The 23,875-nt window shown below is 32.1% G+C and overlaps 2 protein-coding genes across 18 annotated transcripts in view; both read right to left on the reverse strand.

Moving 5' to 3' along the window:
* The window catches only part of LOC134724946 (probable E3 ubiquitin-protein ligase MGRN1), a 32,542-nt gene extending 23,165 nt beyond the window's left edge, over positions 1-9,377 (reverse strand). Inside the window, exons 1-5 of the mRNA XM_063588340.1 lie at positions 9,181-9,377; positions 6,640-6,758; positions 5,802-5,890; positions 4,641-4,778; positions 2,370-2,484 (exon numbers count right to left, since the gene is read on the reverse strand). Of these exons, the coding sequence (XP_063444410.1) occupies positions 2,370-2,484; positions 4,641-4,778; positions 5,802-5,890; positions 6,640-6,758; positions 9,181-9,268 (549 nt within the window). The 5' untranslated portion in view covers positions 9,269-9,377. The remainder of the gene's footprint in view (positions 1-2,369; positions 2,485-4,640; positions 4,779-5,801; positions 5,891-6,639; positions 6,759-9,180) is intronic.
* Positions 9,378-19,329: 9,952 nt separating this feature from the next.
* Positions 19,330-23,875, reverse strand: part of LOC134724947 (pro-neuregulin-2, membrane-bound isoform-like) — a 71,383-nt gene continuing 66,837 nt past the window's right edge. For all 17 annotated transcript variants that reach the window (XM_063588353.1, XM_063588343.1, XM_063588349.1 and 14 more), the window contains 2 exons: positions 23,406-23,474; positions 19,330-21,138 (listed from right to left, as the gene is read on the reverse strand). In XM_063588353.1, the coding sequence (XP_063444423.1) occupies positions 20,983-21,138; positions 23,406-23,474 (225 nt within the window). In that variant the 3' untranslated portion in view covers positions 19,330-20,982. The remainder of the gene's footprint in view (positions 21,139-23,405; positions 23,475-23,875) is intronic.

Raw genomic sequence — 23,875 nt, forward strand, 5'->3', positions numbered from 1 at the left:
TTAATTCACTAACCAACTTAGATTCCCAGTCACTGTCAAATGGCGATGGGGGCAGTTGACAAGTTTAACGTTTCTTTACAAAAAAATCCTTTGTCACTGAAAAAATGGACACAAACATGTTTATTAATTTGTAATAACAACTCACCAATTAATTTAACCTCAAATACCCTCGGGGATACTCTGCCATCCTGTATTTGTTTAATTAAATCATGCAAAAAAATACTTTTTTGTTTTGATTGCTATCGATTGATTTTGACAGGTAATTTTACAATAGATATTTACTAACGAGCCTTCAAAAAGGGTTCAGAATTCGGTGTTGACAGGGTTCGTTTTTTTCAGGTTAGATTGTTAATTGATAGGGAAATTGTGTGGGACTTTTAAAATTGTTCGGTTTAAACTGAAATTCGGTTTTATCAGGGTTCGGTTAACCCAGGTTTCACTGTGTAATCTTAATCAATATTATACATATTTGATGTGTATAAACAAAAAAGACACACATCAACAGTTGAAGAAACAACAAAGAAATTGTCAAAGAAACAACAAAGTAATTGTAAGTAAAAACGGGCACAGGACATTTGCGCTTTTTTACCTGTAAAACGATAGGACATTTGCGCTTCAAATACTATGGACATTTGCGCTTTTAATTTCGATTCACCTGTAATAAATTGACTGGACATTTGTGCTTTTTCCTTAAAGTATTCACCTGCAAATAAATTTAACTTAAACATGTATTTATCAATTCATTTTAGTAAGACAAATGGTCCAGATTCCTTCCATATCCACTATAATGAACAGTTCTACTCAACTCATCCAATTTATTTTTAAATATATATTTGAAGAGCATCATTTAACAACAGTCGGCGAATTACATTAAGATTCGTTTTTATGATGATCGGCACCCCAGTCATGCAAGAATTGAGAAAGAGAAACTAAATTATTTATTTGAAATGTTGGCGCAATACCAGTCAATACAGATAACAAGGGCTAAATTTGTTCACTCTTTGGACATCAGATATCAAGCGAAAACTGATCTGTGATGGCTATACATGATTTAATATCTTTAAAATATTTACTTTTAGCTCTATATTATCTTTAAATATATGTCAAAGTGCTATGACATGAATGTGCTATGAAATGTGCTATGAAGTGATTTTGATGTTTATAACCATAAAGGAAAATATGACTTTAACTCTGCCAGGTTAGAATAGTCATAAAAACCAAATATTGCAAAAGCGCAAATGTCTTATGTAAAAATCGCAAATGTCCTATGATTTGAAGCACAAGTGTCCAAATAAAAAAGCGCAAATGTCCTATGAAAAAGCGCAAACGTCCTGTGCCAACATAGTAATCATAGTAATAGTTGAAGAAACTACAAAGTAATTGTAAGTAAAAACATAGTTATCATAGTAATAGTTGAAGAAACAACAAAGTAATTGTAAGTAAAAACATAGTAATCATAGTAGTAGTTGAAGAAACAACAAAGTAATTGTAAGTAAAAACATAGTAATCAAAGTACTAGTTGGAGAAACAACAAAAGTAATTGTAATGACTGTTTACTGTATGTACAGAAATTATTGTGTGCATTTGTTATTGCAATTTTCCAATAATTAAAGAGAAATGCAAGTTTAAATATTGTGGTTTTAGAAAAAGCTACATATATATATATAAATATATGTATTTGATAAAGGAATGTGAGTTCTTATTATTGCAATTCTCATATAGTCCCATGATTTTCATTTTAAATAATAAAAATCTGATAATAAATTTACAATATAATACACAGCTGCATTAAGTGAACATGATATGCCCTAATTGTAAACTTAAATGGACTAAATCAGATGATATCTATATTCTTAAAAATATAGCATCAAATATGGATGCTAAACCCCCCCCCCCCCCCCCCCCAGCTCTAGATTGAAAAACAAAAATAATTTCAAAGTCAAAATCAAGTTTATATTCATCAATCACAACAACAGTGTAAAGTTTATAGCCATTTGATTCAAGCTTTTCCTTATAAAATTTGGTGGGTACCATTACATGACCTGACTGAAAGCAACTGAGTGGCTGGATCTTACCTCTTACCTCTAATTGGTTGGTTCTATCACATGAACTGAATTTGAGAACAACTGATTGGTTGGAACTTACTTCTTCTCTTCAGTATAATTGGTTGGTTCTATCACATGAACTGACTGTGAGAACAATTGATTGGCTGGATCTTACCTCTTACCTCTAATTGGTTGGTTCTATCACATGAACTGAATTTGAGAACTGTTCTAAACGTTGGAACTTACCTCTTCTCTTCTTCAGTTTAATTGGTTGGTTCTATCACATGAACTGACTGTGAAAACAACTGATTGGTTGGGACTTACCTCTTCTTCGGTATAATTGGTTGGTTCTATCATATGACCTGTCTGTGAGAACAATTGATTGGCCCCTTTCTTATAATGGTATGTGTCTGACTTTATAGGATATTTAGAGTTGATTCTATAATTATAAAATAATATTATAAATTCCTATAACTATCATGTATGATCAATTAATTGTTGATGTGATCTGCTCAAAAATTTCATCTAGACTATATCTACTATTAAAGATTAAGAAATTTCTAGATCTAGACTGCAGAAAATTATTCTATAATGGTTATATCTTGCCACTTATTGATTATTGTTGTATAGTGTGGTGTAGTTGTAGAAGTGAGGGTTTAAATAGGATATTAAAATTACAAAAGAGAGCTGCTAGATTAATACTAGAAACAGACCCTTTCACTCCTTCCAAGCCCGTATTCAAACACTTAAACTGGATGACAGTTGAACAGAGAATAACATATCACAAGTTTGTGATGACATATTAGTGCATTTAAAATGATGCCCCATCATATCTTACTAACAAGTTTCATTATGTTTCAGACAGAAATCCATACCCCTTGAGAAACGCTGTTCAAGGAAACCTCACACTCCCTAAACCAAAAACATAATTGTTCAAAAAATCTTTTATGTATTTTGGACCATTCTTGTGGAATAATTTGCCAATACTGTTAAGAAATATTGCAAATGTTAATGCTTTCAAATACAAAATAACAGATCATTTATTGAAACAACCTAGCTGTATAAATAATATTGAAAACTGATTATGTCATCATGCTTATTTTTTCATAACATTTTATCAAGTTGTATTAAACATTATTATCATACTTGACTTTTTATACTGATATATATATGCAATGAATATGTTTGCATTTTGATTTTCATGATGAGGGCCTGAGGGAAGATTATTCATATAGCTAACTGTGTATAAACCCTCTTAAAATAAAGTATTGTTGTAGTTGTTGTTGTCGTTGGTAGCTGGACAGCTGCAAATACTTCCAATATATTCAATAAGAATTGTTTTCAAATTTGTTACAATAAGTAGAATAATAAATCAGGTGACTTATTGTAAGCGAGGGGTACAAGAAAATTTAACCAGAAAAATTTATATCCCACATTAATTTTTTCTTTTCAAATTTCTTAGATACATGTATGCAGTTTTTCTATCATTTATAATAAATCATTTAACCCCAAAAATAAGGTTAATTTAAGAAAACATAATGAATTCCTGAATTCTAGAACTGTTTGGCTCCTCAGCAGTGTACATCATACATGTAAAGCAAAATATTGTCCTATGAAATATTGTACCACAAGACAATATTTCATAACTATGTATCATGAAATATTGTCCTCGTCTATGGAAAAATGGCTAGAGAAGGACAAATTTTCATGTTGAAATATTGTCTGTAAATAGACTAATATTTCACAGATGAATACAATGGAATTTTGTCTTGTTAAAGGGAGGTTATATTTTGTGAGAATTGAGACAATATTTCACAGATGAATACTATGAAATGTTGTCCTGTTAAAGGGAGGTTATATTTTGGTTATATTTTGGTTATATTTTGCAAGCATTGAGACAATATTTCATTGACAGATTGTCATGGAATTTTGTCTCATGAAGGGGAGGTTATCAACATATATTCATGTAAAAGATTGTATATAGGATTTGTTTTTCCTGCGAAACACGCCTGTGTATATATTTACAAAATAAGCGATTGTCAGTACATTACTTATATTTGTAGTACATTATAATGTAAAACAATGAAACTTATACATTAGACAATTCTTTAATCTATAATTAACCATTTGTAATGTATCTATGCAAATTTGAATCTCACTATTAGTAATACTATAAATTCCTTGCTATACAAAACCATTTCATTCATAAATCTAAAAATGTGAATGATGCATGCTTGTGTACTATTTCTAATTGTGTGCTAATTTGATTAAGAAATATTTTCAAAGCCAGTATTTCAATATTGTCTGTCGGACAAAATTTTATATAAAATATTGTCCACTGACAGAATTTCATAGTGAAATATTGTCCAGAAGAAGGTGACAAAATTTCATGGACAAAGACACTATTTCATGGGGGACAATATTTTATGATACATACATCCTTAGTTCTCACATTTTATCTTGGTGAAATCATTCTGCAGGACCTATTTATTGAAATGACTTATTGTTTAATTTATTCAACCATGATTGAGATATGTTATGAGTTTGAAAGTTGTACAGAATTGATAACCCTGTATCATTAATTATAAAACTTACACAAGTTGCCCATTGTTAAACTCCTCTGTTGCAAAGTAATAGATAGTAATAGCACATTTGACATCTGAATCAAAGACAAATTCTACATTATATCTGTGTGTGGTCTTCTGATCATCCTCTACTTCAGCTTCATCAACCCTAAAATAGCAAATTCAATAATTGAAAAGATATTGTGTATTTATTGTGACTTGAGTTACACTGGTATCACTCAGATTACAGTTCTACCTTGACATTTCAGTTTGTATATATTTAGCCTATAAAATACTTATTTAGCCTTGAGAATTGGCATTTATTATGGTTACTCAAGTCACCATAATATGAGGCAGGCATTACCTGTGAAAGGGGACGAAGTCTGTATAAATTATTTTTTTATTCAAAATCTGTTAAAAATGAAATGGAAATACCATAATGTTTCGATTTTGGATCCGTTGTTAGGGATTTGGAAATACCATAATGTTTCGATTTTGGATCTGTTGTTAGGGATTTTACTTGTGACGTTATTTAAGTTATGACGTCATGTTCAATGTAAACAAGGAAACGTGATCATCAGGTAATGTTTATTCATATCAAACTCAAAGACAAAGAATTATTAAAAATGAAATTGGTATTGTGTTCGTTCCTCAAGTTCCTATATTTTACCAGACTACTCAAAGTCTCATGACCAAAACCTAAAGATGGAAGTAGATATATGCATTCTGCACAAATGCAGGAATTTAAAAAAGTGACAATGATTTTTTTTTATTGATTTTTCTACTATGAAGTCCTCTTATTAATAAAGGCTGCTTTGAGACCATGATTATGCTATTCCATAAAACAAGAAACTTTAACAGCACTTACAGCAGGGATATAAATATCATAAACTGGACCCCTGTTGTGTTGCTTCACTCACAAAAGGTACAGCCTAAATCCTCAGTCAACTTACAGTATTAGTTTTTCGATAACTTAGACAAGACCAGTGCATCTTGTGATGTGTTTTACATGTATTATACTGACAAGAACTCAAATGAGAAATTAGTATATTCTTATCCCTACTAACGGTTCTTTTAAGGAAAAGAAAGATACCGGATCAGTTTGTCAAAAATATGATAACAGTAGCTTCTCTTAAAGTTAACAGAGTTTTTTTCTCTCTGCCAAACAATATTTATATGTTTATGGACTTACTTGACAAAGCGAAGAGAATCCTTTCTAATGTTGACCAGACTTTTAAGTGTTTTGGTAGGTTCATTACCTGATGATGAAGGATAAGGATACTGAAAATAAAACAATAAACAAATCATATACAAATCATATACAAATCAAATTGTAATCATAACAAAGAACTCAAGAGATGTTTCATCCTGCTGTATGAATGTTAAGGCACACATAAATGCATCTCCTACCTGCAAAGCTCTAAATCTAAAGACCTTATCTTGGTTTGGATTTACTTTTGGTCATTTTTGGTTTTGTCAGCTACTCAACAATTGTATTAAGTTTTGGACTTTCAAATATTTCAGCCTTGACCATCACTGGTGACAATATTTGTAAATGGGCATCTGGTGGAGTAAAATTGGAACTGTTAATTTTTTTACTACATTTTTTTGTATCACCATTTCATCACAGGTTCTACTTCTGCTGGTAAACTGTACAAACATAAGTTTAGGAGGTCATTATGATTCTGTACTGTCAACATGGTCATGGAATTATAGGCATAGGGAAATGTATACATATTGTTTGATTTATATTTGCTGTTACAAAATTTAATAATTATTTTAAAACAAGGACTGCTTCTCCCTAGGCCTCATGCATACATTTTGTACATGTATGTAGCTCTGATTCCTTGTCCTGGTTTGGCTTTACTTTAGGCACTCTTCAAGGTCTTTCTTTAGGTTTTGGTTTTTTTTTTCATCATGTGAGAGATATTAATTGTTAAAAAGTTCATGGGGTGCAGTACTAACTGTTTAAGTCATAAAAAATATGACAAGGTAAATTTATTATTTTCCCACAATTTCAATCAACTTACAGCAACAGGCTTTGATCCAAGAAAATTGAGATCCTGATTTTCTCCAAACAGATAAGCTTCTGGCTGACTCATATCAAATCTTTCTCCTCCCATAATGAAATGACTTCCAAAATAGTTACCTGAAAGATACATGTGTAATTATAACATGTATAAAGAAACATCTAAAACTTGTACATGCATGTACTCTTATAAAACTTGAGGAATTTTATTCAACATGGCACCTGATCATGAGGTGACATCACTCCTTACATATAATTAGCCATCTGCCACATCAAAATCTACACAGGTTATCAGGAAATGTCAGTTACACCGTATATGTTTGTTACTCTTTGGTTTTTTAGTCTTCAATAATAAATGTTTGTAAACATAGTATTTAAATCTGGTGCTTGAAATTTTTTATTTATGAAATATTTAATACATGGGATTTTTTTCTCTTCAACAGGAGGAGATCCCTGAAAAGGGAATTAATGTACTCCCATATGGAGATTCACATACATGTATATATACATGTAAACTCATCATAGATACCAGGACTAAATTTAGTATATACGCCAGATGCGCGTTTCGTCTACTAAAGACTCATCAGTGCCATTGGAAACAAACTTTAAAACTTTATGGGTTATCCTTGATATTGATAAAATAACAGGAACTTTTTTTACATAGCCTCATGTGATGAGTTTTCGTACAAAAAACAATTTTCACTGTTTACAGTTTTCACTGTTGGGTCTTTATTCAGGTGTTTACTTCAAAGGCATATTCTGTCAATGTTTATAGGTGTCTACAGAGATTTTTTGTCAAGGCTTATAACACTCTTTTAATGTTCCCGATTACTAGTACTTTGCTATTTTTGCATGTAAAAAAAACGGTGTCACATGTTTTTCAAAGGATTTAAAATTTGATTAGTACACACCGTGATGGACAGGAAATGACTACGAAATCTGGAAATGAGTATTTTCTAAAGTCTTTGCTCTAGTACTGCCAGTCTGGGTTAAAATTCTACTAAGACAGTATTTTGAAAATAAAATGCAGTTTTCAAAATTTGGGATTTAATGTTAAAGATTAAGTCAGTTTTCATCTTTATGTATCAAGGATGTATAAAAAGAATTGTCAATTAAATATTGAATAAATAGATTAGATTTTGAACAACCATTTTATATAAGAACCATCACCATGTTAAAAAGATCCAATGTCTAAAAGGCAGATGATTTAGCTATTCTTCATGTAACCCCTCAGAATTTTTCTCAACAACTATCATGACTATATTCTAGTGATGTGTATTTTTGACATTAGAAGGCCGAACAAGGTAGGTTTAATTTAATAAGTTCTTAAGTCTTGAAAACACTGTGTATACTCAGTACACCCGATATAGGTACTAAGCAAGTGGGCATGATCGATTTTGACCTTACACGGTAACGAAAATCTTTGTTTTGCTTGTTCAATATTCAATATAAAAAAGAAGATGTGGTATGATTGTCAATGAGACAACTATCCACAAAAGACCAAAATGACACAAACATTAACAATTATAGGTCACTGTACGGCCTTCAATAATGAGCAAAGCCCATACCCCATATAGTCAGCTATAAAAGGCCCTGATAAGACAATGTAAAACAATTCAAGTGAGAAAACTAACAGCTTTATTTATGTAAAAAAATGAATGAAAAACAAATATGTAACACATAAACAAACACCGTACAGAAGGATTTATGTGGTCAGCTAAACACCGTACACAACACTTTTTTAGGGATAAAATATCGAAAAATAATATATGTATGAAAGATTTTAATGCCAATTATTGAAACAGCTATACTTATTACACACACACATTGACCTTCTATCAGAAAAAGAGTTGCAATGAATATAGAATTATATTGGATGAGACAAGGGTCAACTTCTCTGACAAGTATTTGCACATGATTTTACAAAGTTTTAGTAATCCCTCTTGTTTTGGGAAAATAATGAGACATCTCTAAGATCTAACCATCAACCTACGACCAAATCATTTCTTAAAACAGCAATTATGTTTAGATTGAAGTACACATTGATAGTATGTGAACAAAACAAAGATTTTTGTTACCGTGTAAGATCAAAATCGCTCACGTCCACTTGGTTAGTACCTATATCCGCTGTACAATGATACACGGTGTAAAAGTGACTTTTAACATGTCATACATGTGTCTCCTTGTTGTGTTGTTGTTGTTCCAAAAATAAAAACAGAAAATACGCCACAGTGTACGTGTGTACTGTCGAAACCGGCAAAATGTGGTTGATACGAAAACATATAACATACAAAAACAAATGACACAAAATAAACAAACAAACAAACAAAGGGCTCATCAAATGTCATTCTTTTTAATCAAGTATGTGTTAGTGTATTGTCTTTATGTATTGTGTATTGTAAAACTCATAAATGCTAGATACTTTATTGAATAAAATATTATTATCATTACTATTTAGTATTAGTGGATTCTATAAATGGTTATAAAAAATTTCTTGACATCATGATCAGAGGCTGAGTAGCTGTCAGTGTTTTTGTGTTACCTGATTTCGGTGGGTATCTATACACGTTGTTACAAGCAGTGTCAATATCTTCGTTTCCATTGGCCTGTCGACTTGTTAAAGCCCCCATTGTTTATAGAATATGTAAAAGTATCAATTATTGTTATTTTTCTTGTACTTGTAGACCATAAAAACATAAACATGAAATGAACTTCCGGGAGTGACGTCTTCATCTTTACCTGTTTACGTAAATCCCTCCAACATTGGAGCACACACAGCTTATTGTGTTCAGTTTTTAAATTATTTTATGAAAAATCAAAGCCATGAGCAATGTTTGTTAGAAACTTAATCATGTTCATGCATATGTAATATCAAAAATATCTGAAAATTACGTTAACAAAGAATTGTTCTGAAGGTACATGTTAACTCGACCTAAAATTAAATTCGTACCCGATTTTTACCGACTCGTACCTCTACTAGCTCGTACTTAACTTTCATATGCAGAAACGTAGAAACTTTAATTTTTATCATACATTATGATATGAAATTGGGTTGGGTTTTTTTAAGAAAAATAGCTAAATTGATTTGAACTATAATTATGAAATAATATAGTTATTTTGGGATCACCATGGACCAACAACTTATTACAATGGGGTTTATAATTGATTCAGAGAGACAGATTATGGAATAAAAATTGTATTATATGTCTCTGATTGTGTGTATTAAAAAACACCAATTTCAAAATAAATGCAGCACTGAAAACTGTTTTAAATCACATAACATTTTTAAATTGCCTTCATATAAACCCTGATAGTCATATTAATTAATGCAACTAATTGTACTCTTGAAAGTATAAATGTTCCGGACCATATGAGTATTTGGACCATACGCGTATGGTCATGACCATATGGGTATATACTCATATGGTCCGACCATACGCGTATGGTCGGGGTAATTAACACTCTGTTACAGTTTACTTTTCATACTTCTAAACTCTTCATATGGTATGACCGTTCATTCAAAATACGCTATCATAAAGGTAATTTTATCATTATATTATAATAAAAAGATAAAGCTAAATAATAATAAAAAGTTTCACATAGTTACTTAATTTTACCAGAGACATATATATTGTATTATATGTCTCTGATTTTACTTAATTGTCAAATTTAAAGTAAACACATTTTATACCGATGGTCATTACCGATTTGTTATTACGAGTAATGGCAATATGTCGACTTAAAAATTAAATTCCAAAAATTTCTTAATGAACTGTTACATAAGAAGTCACTGGAAAGTAGCATACTATTAATTTATTTAAGTTGTGTTGTGAAGATGGTGTATTGCAGTCATTTTACGATATTTGAGATCTAGAGCTTCTTAAAAACACCGTAGACATCAGAATTGCCAAAGACCTCGGTATCACTGAACGCAGCTGCAAAAAAGGCTTGTTTTTCACTCGCAAACAAAATGTGTAAATGAAAAAGATCGTGCACAAATTTCTTGCAAATGCAAAAAAGCTATGATACCGTGTGGAAGTGAATGTCATCCAAACCTAAATGCAGGAATGTAATTACTAGCGATGAAAACTAACTATGGCATCAATATTAAATTTTACGTATTTTTTTTTATTATAAAATTACAAAAATTGTCATGTTTTAAACCATCACTGTTTTTTTAGATAAAGTTTTTGTATTATTGAAACGTTTATAATGTAATTTGAAAAAAATATATATACCTATATGGTCCAAATACTCATATGGTCCGGCCCGTTAATAACCAAACGAGTATTATACTCATATGGTCCGACCATACGCGTACGGTCGGACCATATGAGTATACGCATATGGTCATGACCATACGCGTATGGTCCAAATACTCATATGGTCCGGAACATAAATACAAACAATTATAAGAGAAAAAAATTGGGTAAGCATTCAAAAATGTGTAGGCCTTATATAAAAAAAAAATTTGAAGGACATTTTACGGACTTCCAATTTTGCAACTTAATTTCCCAGTGAAGGAACGAAGATGAGTCCCCAATTTATTCAAAAATGAACCTTCAAGGTTGTATTATAAAGTCAAGACTCTGGGCACAAGTGTTAGTCATAAGAATGAAAAAGCTACAGCAAAATGATTTCTGACTCGCAACACATATATTCCTTAGAGACGGAGTTCAATCTCAAGTAGCATTTTATTTTTTTGAAGACTGAATAATCGGATGAGAATGGTAAGTATTTTACCATCTTTTTTCTCTATCTGTAATTTTGTATAAATCGTAGCTACATATATTGTGATGTCAGTTTTCTATGTTTTTATTGCAAAAAGAAGATTGCTAGGGTGAAAACCAAAAGGGGGAATTTTATTATATTGCCCTAAAAATATGATTTTTAAACTGTGCATTGCATTTGAAAGTATGTTTTTTTTCAGTGCTTAAACAAAAACAAAAAAAATCTGTGACTCCACATGATAATGAATTTTTCTCTTTAGCAACAGACATAATCCTAGGCAACAGACGGCTTATGTTTTTTTTTAATAATTTCAAGATATCTACTATGCAACCTAAGACTGCATACATGTCTATTTCCATGCACAAATAAGTATCAACGAAATTGCACTGCTTATAGTTGCTTCTTGTTGGTTCTTATACTGTCAAATATCCTTCTAAGACTTATGATTAAGCTACATGAAAATAATCCTACCAAATTAAGATGGATTCAATATGTTAAATCTATATTGATGATACAGGTCTTAGCTTTATGGAACGATCAATTAGTTGTAAATATTGATTGGTTAAAAAGTATGGCAATCTAATTAAAATGTTGATCTCTGATTACGTTATACAATGTACTACATATGAGTATAACGTAATCAGAGATCAATATTTTAATTAGATTGAAAGTATGGTTAAACAGCGATTAACAGATCAGTACTATCAGCATTGGTTCTTGCAGATACATAATGCATCTAGGGGTGAACTCTATTCTTTATTCAAACTCGAGTTTGGTTTGGAACCGTATCTATTGCGATTATTACCCAAGAACAGATATTACATATCTAAACTTCGATGCTCGAATTTGAAGTTACCTATTGAGACCAGCTCATTGAGACGGGTAGATGGGCGGGGATCGCGAGGGAAAATATTAAGTCTGCCAATTGATATTTTATCGTGTGTTTTTCTATGTTGTGATGATATGCTATTGATTCAGAAAAAGGGAGAAGGTTTGGATCCATTTAAACGTTTAATCCCGCTGCAAATGTTTCGGCACCTGTCCTAAGTCAGGAATCTGATGTACAGTAGTTGTCGTTTGTTTATGTAATATATACGTGTTTCTCGTTTCTCGTTTTGTTTATATAGATTAGACCGTTGGGTTTCCCGTTTGAATGGTTTTACACTAGTAATTTTGGGGCCCTTTATAGCTTGTTGTTCGGTGTGAGCCAAGGCTCCGTGTTGAAGGCCGTACTTTAACCTATAATGGTTTATTTTTTAAATTGTTATTTGGATGGAGAGTTGTCTCATTGGCACTCACACCACATCTTCCTATATCTATATTCAAATGATGTTCCCTCAAATATACTGATGCATTTTTTTATTGATCAATGACAATAAACAGGAAATTGTAGGCATATATTTTTGTTGAAATTTAATGTGGTTAAGAAGGAGAATTTTCTAAGAATGTGACAAATCCCTTGACAAATCCCAAATGACATGAATTGTCATTGGTATGGTTAAATTTATAAATTTACTGTTTAATAATTTTTGATTTTTTTTTAAATACTAAGGCTTTTCTACCTCAGGCATATATTATCTTAGCTGTATTTGGCCAAACTTTATGGAATTCAACTTCGTACTTTATTTGGCCTTTTTAACCGGTTTTTTTTTATTCGAGCGTCACTGATGAGTCTTTTGTAGACGAAACGAGCGTCTGGCGTATATGCTAAATTTGGTCCTGGTATCTGTGATGAGTTTATTTAGATCATATTTATATTAAGAGTAACATTAATTTATCTGTTTGTTATTAAAGTCTCTTATTGAACTTTTTAACTTTAATTAGATAATTTTATATTTTGCTGTAATCTCGGGTTTTATTGCTTTAATGAGCTGATAATATAAAAACGAAGATGTGGTATGATTGCCAATGAGACAACTCTTCACAAGAGACCAAATGATACAGAAATTAACAACTATAGGTCACCTTACGACCTTCAACAACGACCAAAGCCCACACCGTGTAGTCAGCTATAAAAAGCCCCGAAATGACAAATGTAAAACAATTTACACGAGAAAACTAACGGCCTAATTTTTGTACAAAAAAATAAACGAATAACAAATATGTTACACATCAACAAACGACAACCACTGAATTACAGGCTCCTGACTTGGGACAGGCACATACATAAACAGTGTGGCGGGATCCAAATCCTCTCCCTAACATGCGACAGTGGCATTAGAACGAAACTAAAAAAGTCAGTTGACAAAGGCTTATCTTGTCAGATGGATACAAATAGAAACACAGAGAGGATGTGGTGGGGTACTTGTATATCCCAACAAGAAAAAAATACTTAGTACAGATCTGATAATACTCACAGTTACTGACAGCTAGTTCAAAGACACTAACAACTAATGAATAAAATCATGCATCTAAGACTAGTTGATAGTCTATTAGTGGGTAGTTCCTGCTCCATTAAAGACAAGTTTGTAAGATCTGGGTGATACTTTATGTGTAAGTTACCCTATGTAAATTAAGTTTGTTAGTTGATGAAAAGAATTTTAATCATAAAGTGCTGGGCATGAATAAACATTTCAACATTGAAAAGAAGATCATAACTTTTTGACATGAACTATGAATTGCTTTTAGAATTAAACCAATTTTGAAGTTGTAGTTTTTAATTTCAATATCAAGTGGTTATTCATATTATTTCTTGAAATTATGGGTAACAGCCAAAGTTATAATCAGCCAAAATTTGTGATGTAAATTTTGTAAAAAGAAATTATCTTTGAATAAACATTATGCAGCCAGAATGTGTGTTTAACTGAAAGGTGTTAAAAATATATTAAAACAAAAAAGCTTTCGGTAAAACAGGTAAAAGTCCATCATTATAAATTTTTCCAAAAGTTTTAAAATGCCAAATGATACAAAAGTACCTGTTTGCTTGTACTAGCCAACTGGTCTGTGGGTTATCTGGACTTTAATAAGGTGCTAGTGCAGCAAGACAAATGCCTACAGTTAGACACTTGCCTTTTCTCTTCGGAGTACCAGTTTTAAAATCTATGATTTGACTTTGGCATGAGCCATGAACTATACAGCCAAGTTGAAGAAACTAGAGGCTCTCAAGAGTCTGTATCGCTCACCTGATTCTTCCTGGGTTTTTGAAATCATATCAAAAAATATAAAATTTGACTAAAAGTAACAACACAACCTCGTAAGGAAAGGAACATTCAGGCTATGTTTGATTTCATTCAAAATTCCCCCACTGGCAGCCATCTTGGATGATGGATCGGCTACAAAGTAACAACACTTGGTCAGCACCTCATAAGGAAATTCATGCTATGTTTTGTTTTATTCCATTCAGTGGTTCTCTGAAATAAGCCATTTGAATGCATCTCCCGCCGTAGGGTCCTATGTTTAACTAAGTCCCCCTGCTGGCGGCCATTTTGGATGTTGGATCGGCTACAAAGTACCAACACTTGGTCAGCACCTCATAAGGAACATTCATGCCATGTTTGGTTTCATTCCATTCAGTGGTTCTCTAAAAGAAGACATTTGTATATATTTCCCGTAGGGTCCTATGTTAACTAAGTCCCCCGCTGGCGGCCATCATGAATGATGGATTGGCTACAAAGTAACAACACTTGGTCAACACCTCATAAGGAAAACTCATGTCATGTTTGGTTTCATTCCATTCTGTGGTTCTCTAAAAGAAGACATTTGTATATATTTACCATAGGGTCCTATGTTAAACTAAGTCCCCCGCTGGCGGCCATCTTGGATGATGGATCGGCTACCAAGTAACAACACTTGGTCAGCACCTCATAAGGAACATTCATGCCATGTTTGGTTTCATTCCATTTAGTGGTTCTCTAAAAGAAGACATTTGTATATATTTCTCATAGGGTCCTATGTTAAACTAAGTCCCCCGCTGGCGGCCATCATGGATGATGGATCAGCTACAAAGTAACAACACTTGGTAAGAACCTCATAAGGAACATCCATGCCATGTTTGGTTTCATTCCATTCAGTGGTTCTCTAAAATAATTCATTTGTATGCATTTCCCGTAGGGTCACATGTTAAACTAAGTCCCCCGCTGGTGGCCATCTTGTATGATGGATCGGCTACAAAGTAACAACACTTGGTCAGCACCTCATAAGGAACATTCATGACATGTTTGGTTTCATTCCATTCTGTGGTTCTCTAAAAGAAGACATTTGTATATATTTCCCATAGGGTCCTATGTTAAACTAAGTCCCCCGCTGGCGGCCATCTTGGGTGATGGATCGGCTACCAAGTAACAACACTTGGTCAGCACCTCATAAGGAACATTCATGCCATGTTTGGTTTCATTCCATTTAGTGGTTCTCTAAAAGAAGACATTTGTATATATTTCTCATAGGGTCCTATGTTAAACTAAGTCCCCCGCTGGCGGCCATCATGGATGATGGATCAGCTACAAAGTAACAACACTTGGTTAGAACCTCATAAGGAACATCCATGCCATGTTTGGTTTCATTCCATTCAGTGGTTCTCTAAAAGAATTCATTTGTATGCATTTCCTGTAGGGTCCCATGTTAAACTAAGTCCCCCGCTGGTGGCAATCTTGGATGATGGATCGGCTACAAAGTAACAACACTTGGTCAGCACCTCATAAGGAACATTCATGACATGTTTGGTTTCATTCCGTTCAGTGGTTCTCTAAAAAAAAGTCATTTATATGCATTTCCTATAGGGTCCTATGTTAAACTAAGTCCCCCGCTGGCGGCCATCTTGGGTGATGGATCGGCTACAAAGTCACAACACTTGGTCAGCACCTCATAAGGAACATTCATGCCATGTTTGGTTTCATTCCATTCAGTGGTTCTCTAGAAGAAGTTCAAAATGTAAAAAGTTAACGACGACGGACGACGGAAGACGGACGCCAAGTGGTGAGAAAAGCTCACTTGGCCCTTCGTGCCAGGTGAGCTAAAAAGGGTAATTAAAAATTTTGATAAAGGTAAAATATCACATTAACTTTTTGAATTTGAATGAAAACACTAAAACGTCTCCGACTAAAATTTCGAAGAACAATAAAACATCCCCAATTAAACAAGAGTGCACACACTTAAATGTCTCGCCTTCTTTACTTGTCATTGACATTATGATGTTACTCCTTAATATAAAGCTTTACTACAACTTTCACATATGAACCATGAAAATAAGGTCAAGGTCAGATGACATAAAATGCTTCCATACAACAAGTTGACCTATTGCTTATAGTTTAAGAAAAACACAAACACAAAAACTTAACACTGAGCAATAAACTGTTAAAACGAGATCTGATTAAAAACACCTGCATGACTGACATATAGATCATAAAATATTTACATACACCAAATATAGTGGACCTATGGCATATAGTATTAGATAAAACGACCAAAACTCAAAAACTTATCTTTGATCAATGAACCATGAAAATATGGTCTAGGGCAGATGACATATGCCCACTAGACATTTACACCTTACAATCATTCCATACAACAAATAGAGTAGACCAATTGCATAAGGTATGAAAAAAACAGACCAAAACACAAAAACTTAATGCCACAGGAACTAGTAAACCAACACCTTCTGGAGCAGTAGAACAATAACAGGACTTAACACCACAGGAACTAGTAAAACAGCACTTTCTGGAGCAGAAGAACATTAACAGGACTTAACGCCACAGGAACTAGTATAACAACACTTTCTGGAGCAGTAGACCAATAACAGCACTTAAAGCACTTAAAGAACTAGTAAAACAACACCTTTTGGAGCAGAAGAACAATACCAGGACTAAACGCCACAGGACCTAGTATAACAACACCTTCTGGAGCAGTAGAACAATAACAGGACTTAACGCCACAAGAACTAGTATAACAACACTTTCTGGAGCAGTAGACCAATAACAGCACTTAAAGCACATAAAGAACTAGTAAAACAACACCTTTTGGAGCAGAAGAACAATAACAGGACTTAACGCCACAGGAACTAGTAAACCAACACTTTCTAGAGCAATAGAAAAATAACTGTTCTTAACGCCACACGAAGAACTAGTAAAACAACACCTTCGGGAGCAGTAGAACAATAACAGGAGGACTTAACGCCACAGGAACTAGTATAACAACACCTTCTTGAGCAGTAGAACAATAACAGGAGGACTTAACGCCACAGGACCTAGTATAACAACACCTTCTGGAGCAGTAGAACAATAACAGGATTTAACGCCACAGGAACAAGTATTACAACACTTTCTGCAGCAGAAGAACAATAACAGGACTTAAAGCACATAAAGAACTAGTATTTCAACACTTTCTGGAGCAGTAGAACAATAACAGGTCTTAAAGCCACAGCAACTAGTAAAACAACACCTTCTGGAGCAGTAGAACAATAACAGGATTTAAAGCCACAGTAACAAGTATTACAACACTTTCTGGAGCAGTAAAACAATAACAGGTCTTAAAGCCACAGCAACTAGTAAAACAACACCTTCTGGAGCATAAGAACAACAACAGGACTTAACGCCACAGGAACTAGTAAAACAACACTTTATGGAGCAGTAAAACAATAACAGGACTTAACGCCACAGGAACTAGTATAACAACACCTTCTGGAGCAGTAGAAAAATAACCGGAATAAACGCCACAGGAACTAGTAATACAACACCTTCTGGAGCAGTAGAACAATATTAGAACCTTACGCCTCAGGAAATTGAGCTTTATTAGAACAATCCATATTTCAGTATTGAAAATAAAAGTTTTCCTCATTTTAATTAAAATAGTGATAACAAAAATCATTTAGTAACAAATTTCATTTATTTTATAAATATTTACCATCTTTTTTACAAAAACGTACAACAATGAAAGAATGTTTAAACAATAAGATAAATTCATCAGAGCTCATGAACTCTTACTATTTATACAGAAACAAAAATGTTAGTGATTATCTGTGGAAAACCATCAAATATGATATTTTCTATCAGCTTTTTATATGTCAAGATACAAAATAAATCATTCTTTCAATTCCCATAGAAAAGTAAACCTTGTTGCTGCTTGTGTTACAGACTGTACAGAGAGACCAAAATTAACATGAAATGAACAGTAACATGCATTTTTTAAAATATATAAATATTCTGTGATAACAAATACAGGACATCACAAAATGATATCCATGTATTAAACAAATTGCACTGCATACAAAAAAATATTCAAAAAAATAGTTTGTACAACTTTATTTGTCTAATAAAATTCAAGTAGATTTTTAAAACAAATGTATGACTGTAAGCTGGGAGAGATTAACACAAGTTATACATTTGTTAATTGGTTGTAAAAATTTGTATGCCAAAAAACAAAATGTTGATAATAAATAATTATGTTAAGTCTTTTTACAGAAAATAGTGAGATTAGAAATCAGGGAACATAGATTAAATTAAAATGCTTTTATAAAGATTAACAAGAGTGTACAGGTTTTGTATTCACTGTGAAGGAACTTATTTTGTAATTCTGTAATTTTAAGGTTTTCCTACACATATCACATTTACTTCACATTATTGATGGAAATGAGGTCAATGCTAGGTCCTGACAGTACACCTTACACAAAATATAGAGAGCCCAATTAGCTTAAATCAGAGACCTTGTTACAATAACTGAACATTAACCAATGAACCACAAAAATGAGGTCAAGGTCAGATGAACCTTGCCATACAACAGTTTCACCATGAAATCATTCAAAACCACGAAATAAATTTGATTTATTGCTTATAGAATCTAAGAAACAGATATAACCATGAAAAAAAACTTTGACCTAGAAACAATAAAAATATGTTCAAGGTCAGATAAACCTTGACAGACAGACATGTAAACCTTATTCTTATTCCATACACCAAATATAGTTTACTTATTGATTAAATTATTACAGATTTAACAATGAAAATTCAATTTTGAACTTTGAACTTTGTGTCACAATACATTGATATTTTATAAATTTCTTTGTCCTAGGTCCATTGACATAAAAAAAAAAACACTAGAGGCTCTAATAAGCCTGTGTCGCTTACATGCATCTTCCAAAACAACCATGTTTTTGTAAAAACCATCATGAAAGGCCATTACTAGTAACTCTGACCATTTCAGTCATGTAGATATATTTGTAGATCTTGTTATGCTAATCACTTTTGTTTTATTAAGTTTTGATTTACATTTGTATCTTCTATAGTTGTAAAGATATAGACAAAAACATGCCAAAAAATAAATCTGCATTAAAGGGCAATATCTCCTATACTGAGTCAACTGAAGATTTCAGCCATGAAAGCCTATTAAAAGTATTTTCCTGTTGATTATTTTTGCTTTTTAAATTTCCAGACTATCTATTATAAATGTGACGATTGTAAGAAAAAATGCAAAATTGGAAAAATTCGTCAATAAAGGAAATAATTTAAATGATAATTTCAGCCAATGTCCCCTTGATTGTAAATCTTACTGATGTTTGTTAAATTCAGATTATCCCTATTTATTAAAGTATTCAAGAAAGGCAAGATTTCTGGGCTAAACACTGGGTTTAGAGGTTCTTATTTTTTTTCTTCTTATCCCTGATACTAATATTCATTTGAGATCAGATCTAAACAAGTGAGTTTAGCTTACTCTGGAAATACACAAAAATACATCCCTTGCAAAATACTTCCTCCAAAACAAGTTGTGTGAGATCGTGAGAGTCTTGAGTGAATTTTAATATAAAATTTAGAAGAAGATGAAATTTCCCACACAGTCCTTCAGGACAGATGAGCTAATGATTTTAATAATAATTTTTACAAAGACATTTTATTAAAAACAAACATAGATTGTACAAAAAAACAATGGATATAAATAAATGCATATTAACATATTAATCAGAATCTATGGCAGTGACTTTGTATTAAAATGCTATTGATAAAATTGCTCATTGTACAATGTTTTGTTAAATATAAACCATGACTATTTTACAATGAAATGAAATGATAATATATAATGAAAATAAATTATAATGAATTGAATTAAAATGAAATGACTGCTATATTAAGTGTTTTTTTCATAACTCACAGTAAAATAAACAAGTGTAGACATTCAAAAATTCACAGATCACATTATTTATCTATTATTTCAGAAATTCATCAGAATATTAATGTTTACAATGTGCCAATACAGATAACCACCAAATAAAAAATATATCTAAATATGATTTCGTTCACTTTTAAATCAGAAACATAACATTTTCTAGTGCAATATTAAAACGTAATTCAACCATAGGAACAATTCTATCACTGTTGAAATTTCTTTCTGTATATCACTTTCACTGCCAAATGAATATCTGTAATCCATACTAATAAGTTAGTAAAATATCCAGTTATCTCCCTGCATGAACATCTATGAATTATCTCCCTTGATACTGTTGCTTAGTTAAGATGTTAATATTGCCTCTCATAAAGGATAAATAACTTTGATATGAAATCATAAAGTTGCATACATTACTATTGCTTTTGACACATGAAACCTACTTGTAGATATTAAACGGAGAATGAATTAAATGCAGATATCACATGACACGCTTCAGATCCAATGAAATGTTATATGTGTTGTTATGCTATACAAATTCTGGGGAAGCACCACTGTCATCATCATCCATGAATTTAATAGATGCTAATAATTTTCTACTATCACTGTCTGAAAAACTAGAGTTTTGACTTAATTGTAAAGGTTTTTCTTCTTCTTTATGGATTTCTTCTGTTACTTCTGTTTGCTGCAAAAGAAAAGTGAGCACTTTTAGATACAAAGAAAAAGCATAAACGAACATATCTTCATTCAAAAAGTAAGGGTGTTAAATAATCTCAAGACTCTCTTCAGGCACTCCAGTTCCTGAAAATGGCATTAAACACCAACTATCAATCAACCATAAAATGATGAAACTTTGATTACCATGCAACCATTGTGGGGCATTTCAATATAATGTTTTGTGTTCCAATAAAATGCACTTTTGTTGACCCCATGTGGTTTCTACATCAATGTTACAATAATGCCCTTTTTTACAGCTTGTATAAGAATGCCTAATTTTTAGGACAAAGCACACCACGTTTCATACAAAATGTTCTTCTGTCAACACAACCCTGATAAAATTCAATTCTTAATTGAAAGCAAAGATAAGACAACTCAATGTTTAATTCATATTTAGAAAATATAGCAGTGTGAAAGTTTTATGAGGCTTCATGTTAAGTTATATTAAGGCTAACGGCTTTGGAACCAGTTATGTATATATTGAGTCATGAAGTTTTACAGTCGTATCGAGCTGACTACTGGCAAATGTAAAAATTTGTTTGTTTTGCTCAATCTTTCAAAAGATACATTATAAAATCTCTCCTTATTTGGTTGATGACCACCATTACAGATGTGCAGTATTTTTAATTAGAAAGCTTCCAATTCAATGTTAGTCATTTTATCATCTTCAATATGATCAATTACATAACATAATTTCAAGCTTAGAACACAACAATTAACACCCACTTATTTAAAACAAGTTGTTTTCTTCAAAGAAAACATAAGAAGATCGTCATGTGTTTTTGCAAATTTTAAAGAACAGATTATTGTCATTAAAAAACAGATAACAAAGTGAATAAACCTTAATATGCACAGCATTTCTAGTTCAGCAATTCTATTAGACACACTTTCAGTGACATCTACATGTACACAGACAATATGTGAAATTGATCAACAAGCTATTATACTTACAATTTACTCATTCTATCAAATATATATTTATGTTATAACTTATAACTATCCTTAGGTGTGAGATATAGAATAGCGGCATTTTGTTTTTGATACTGACTTTTTCAGCAAGAATATCAAGCAAGCCCACTAGGACAATGAAATGCTTTTTATTGGCAATTTGTCTTTACTGTATGTTTTTTTAAGGTTAAGTAAACAAAATGAAGTAAATGAAGTAAAATTAAATAGTTTGTAAGCAACTTTTACCCATACAAAATGTTGAGATAGGTAATAGGTTGTATGAATGGAGTCACATGCATTTTATTAATAAATTGACAGGATGGACTTGATCATGTGATGTAGCTGCACTGATACATGATATCACTGACTTATACTTTCGAGTATCAAGTCCTGTACAAGATCTTAGAAATATTAGGCAGTAAGATCAAAGAGAAAATTTACAAATTGCCAATAAAACTTCATATTAGACATTACAACCAAGAATTTGTAACATCTTGTTGTCTTTTCTTCTTGTTTTACTTGGCTTTAAACACTGTAACCTTCTTAAAGTCTCCATCTAATGTGTGTTAATGCCAATCTTCATCAAGTGAGCTTCAACTTTTTGTTTTTGAGATTCTTCTCTTATCTATCCCATTTCTTGTCATTTTATACATGTAATACACTAAATTAAAGATCTTTGGATTTCTTTTTGGAATTTATAAATCTTTATAAATCAGGCTATTGGTTTCCTCATTTGTATTGTTTCACATTTTGTCATCTCATGATCTTTTATAGCTAACTAAACAGTATGGGTTTTGCTCATTGTTGAAGACCTATAGTTGTTAACGTCCTTGTCCTTTATTCTCTGGTGTAGAGTTGTCTAATTGGCAATCTTATATATCTCCAGTTTTTGGTGGGGTTTGTGTTGCTTAGTCTTTTGTTTTCTATGTTGTGTCTTGTGTATTATTATTTGTTTGTTTGTCTTTTTCTTTTTTAGCCATGGCATTGTAATAAAATTGAGAAAGGAAATGGGGAATGTGTCAAAGTGACAACAACCAGACCATAGAGCAGACAACAGTCGAAGGCCACCAATAGGTCTTCAATGTATCGAGAAACTCCTGCACCTGTAGGTGTCCTTCAGCTGGACCCTTAAAAAATAAGTTTGTTTTCGATCTTTGAGTTTAAATATCTCTCTAGTATCTTTCGCCCCTCTTTTATAGTCACTATGTTTTGCTGTTATTACATATTGAGTTTAATAATAACATAGGTATGAAATTTTCTAGATTCTAACTTAGGAGATGTACTTACATTATAAGGTAAGGACGTTAATGGTATTGATTCAACATAACTATCCCTGTTTCTGCTAGTTAAGGCAGGCTGTAATAAAACAACTTGTCAATTAAATATAAGTTAGTATCATAAAACATTAGCAATAAATTGTCCACAAGTAAGTATGAGGGTACAAGAGCGCAATTATTTGATTACATTTTTTTTAATGGCAAAGATGGTACAAAACTGTACTCAGATATTTGTCAAACTCTTTATTAAACAAGAGGCTCTCAAGAGCCTGATTCGCTCACCTGAAACCTTTGGCTTAAACCTTTCACAATTATTATTTTTGCTTTAAAATGCCATTTAAATGTTGATCATATTGTTTATTTGTAGATCTTACTTTGCCAAACATTTCTGCTGAATACAGTTTATCTTTATATTTAATAATATTCAAGATATAACCAAAAACTGCATAATTTCCTTAAAATTACCAATTTAGTGGCAGC

Source organism: Mytilus trossulus, chromosome 7 (assembly GCF_036588685.1).
Source record: "Mytilus trossulus isolate FHL-02 chromosome 7, PNRI_Mtr1.1.1.hap1, whole genome shotgun sequence".
NCBI lineage: Eukaryota > Metazoa > Mollusca > Bivalvia > Mytilida > Mytilidae > Mytilus > Mytilus trossulus.